Source organism: Cryptosporidium hominis (assembly GCF_000006425.1).
Source record: "Cryptosporidium hominis TU502 CHRO010194, whole genome shotgun sequence".
Classification (NCBI taxonomy): Eukaryota; Apicomplexa; class Conoidasida; order Eucoccidiorida; family Cryptosporidiidae; genus Cryptosporidium; species Cryptosporidium hominis.
The window spans coordinates 1,411-2,808 of record NW_666809.1 but is presented as its reverse complement, the minus strand read 5'-3'; the positions used below and the strand labels follow the sequence as shown (position 1 = coordinate 2,808).

The 1,398-nt window shown below is 32.7% G+C and overlaps 1 protein-coding gene and 1 non-coding gene across 2 annotated transcripts; one reads left to right on the top strand and one right to left on the bottom strand.

Annotated features, from left to right (window-relative positions):
- The first annotated feature begins 141 nt into the window (after positions 1-141).
- On the top strand, positions 142-1,025 carry Chro.rrn007. The gene is made up of 2 exons: positions 142-222; positions 268-1,025. It is a non-coding gene; the product is annotated as a 28S ribosomal RNA (ribosomal RNA).
- On the bottom strand, positions 266-586 carry Chro.00006 (senescence-associated protein). The annotated part of the gene is made up of 1 exon (XM_660137.1): positions 266-586. The coding sequence occupies one exon, from the start codon at positions 584-586 to the stop codon at positions 266-268; it is 321 nt and encodes a 106-aa protein (XP_665229.1).
- Positions 1,026-1,398: the final 373 nt, after the last annotated feature.

Sequence of the window (1,398 nt, the reverse complement as noted above, 5' to 3'; positions counted from 1 at the left end):
AGAGCAATGCTCGTCATTATTAGGGAGGGCTGATGATACGAGATCCCACTTCCTATTTTTTTTAGCGANCCACAGCCAGGGACGGGCTGGAATATCAGCGGGAAAGAAGACCTGTTGAGCTGACTCTAGTGCTCTGTGAATGCTTAGAAGGTGTAGCATAAGTGGAGCTACGGCGATCTGAAATACCACTACTTTTAATGTCATTTACTTATTCCGTTATATGAGCTCTTTTTTTATAAAAGAGTTTTGATTAAGGTAATAATTATTATTGCTGATCTTCGCGGAAGACATAGTCAGATGGGGAGTTTGGCTGGGGCGGCACATCTGTTAAAAGGTAACGCAGGTGTCCTAAGGTAAGCTCAATGAGAACAGAAATCTCATGTAGACCAAAAGGGGAAAAGCTTACTTGATTTTGATTTTCAGTACGAATACAAACTGTGAAAGCATGGCCTATCGATCCTTTAGATCTGTGAAAATTACAGCTAGAGGTGTCAGAAAAGTTACCACAGGGATAACTGGCTTGTGGCAGCCAAGCGTTCATAGCGACGTTGCTTTTTGATCCTTCGATGTCGGCTCTTCCTATCATTGGGATGCAGAAGTCCCAAAGTGTCGGATTGTTCACCCGCTAATAGGGAACGTGAGCTGGGTTTAGACCGTCGTGAGACAGGTTAGTTTTACCCTACTGATGAATATGATATTGCGACAGTAATCTAACTTAGTACGAGAGGAACAGTTAGGTCACATAATTGGTTAATACAGCTAGTTGAAAAGCTAGTGCTGTGAAGCTACCATGTGTTGGATTATGACTGAACGCCTCTAAGTCAGAATCCATACTGAATATGCAATGTTATTCACCAATTTTAATATTACATGTAAACAAATAGGTTATTTTTTAACCCTACTTCATACTAAGGTATCAACGCTTATTACGTTATACTAAAAAAATAATTTCAAATATTAAAATTGATACATCCTCTGTATACGACTTTGATGCATCCAGGTATTGTAAGTACGAGAGTAGGCTTTGTCTTACGATCTACTGAGATTCATCCTGTGTTCTAAAGATGTGTATATTTTTATAATTATATATATAACGGGGTAGCACAATTTATGTTGGAAAAAAAAAAAATATTTGATTAATTAATTCTTTTTTTAATATTTATTATTTAATTTAATTTTTTTTTTTTTTTTTTAAATATATTATATTATTTATTGTTATTATTATTATTATTATTATTTTTTTTTTTTTTTTTTTTCTTTTTTTTTTTCAATTAATTTCATATAAAAGTTTTAAATTAAAGAAAAAATTAAGAATATATTATTAAAGATAAAATAGTAGGTAATAAAAAAAAAAAAAATGAAAATGATGGTAGTTGTGATATTAATAGAAATAATATT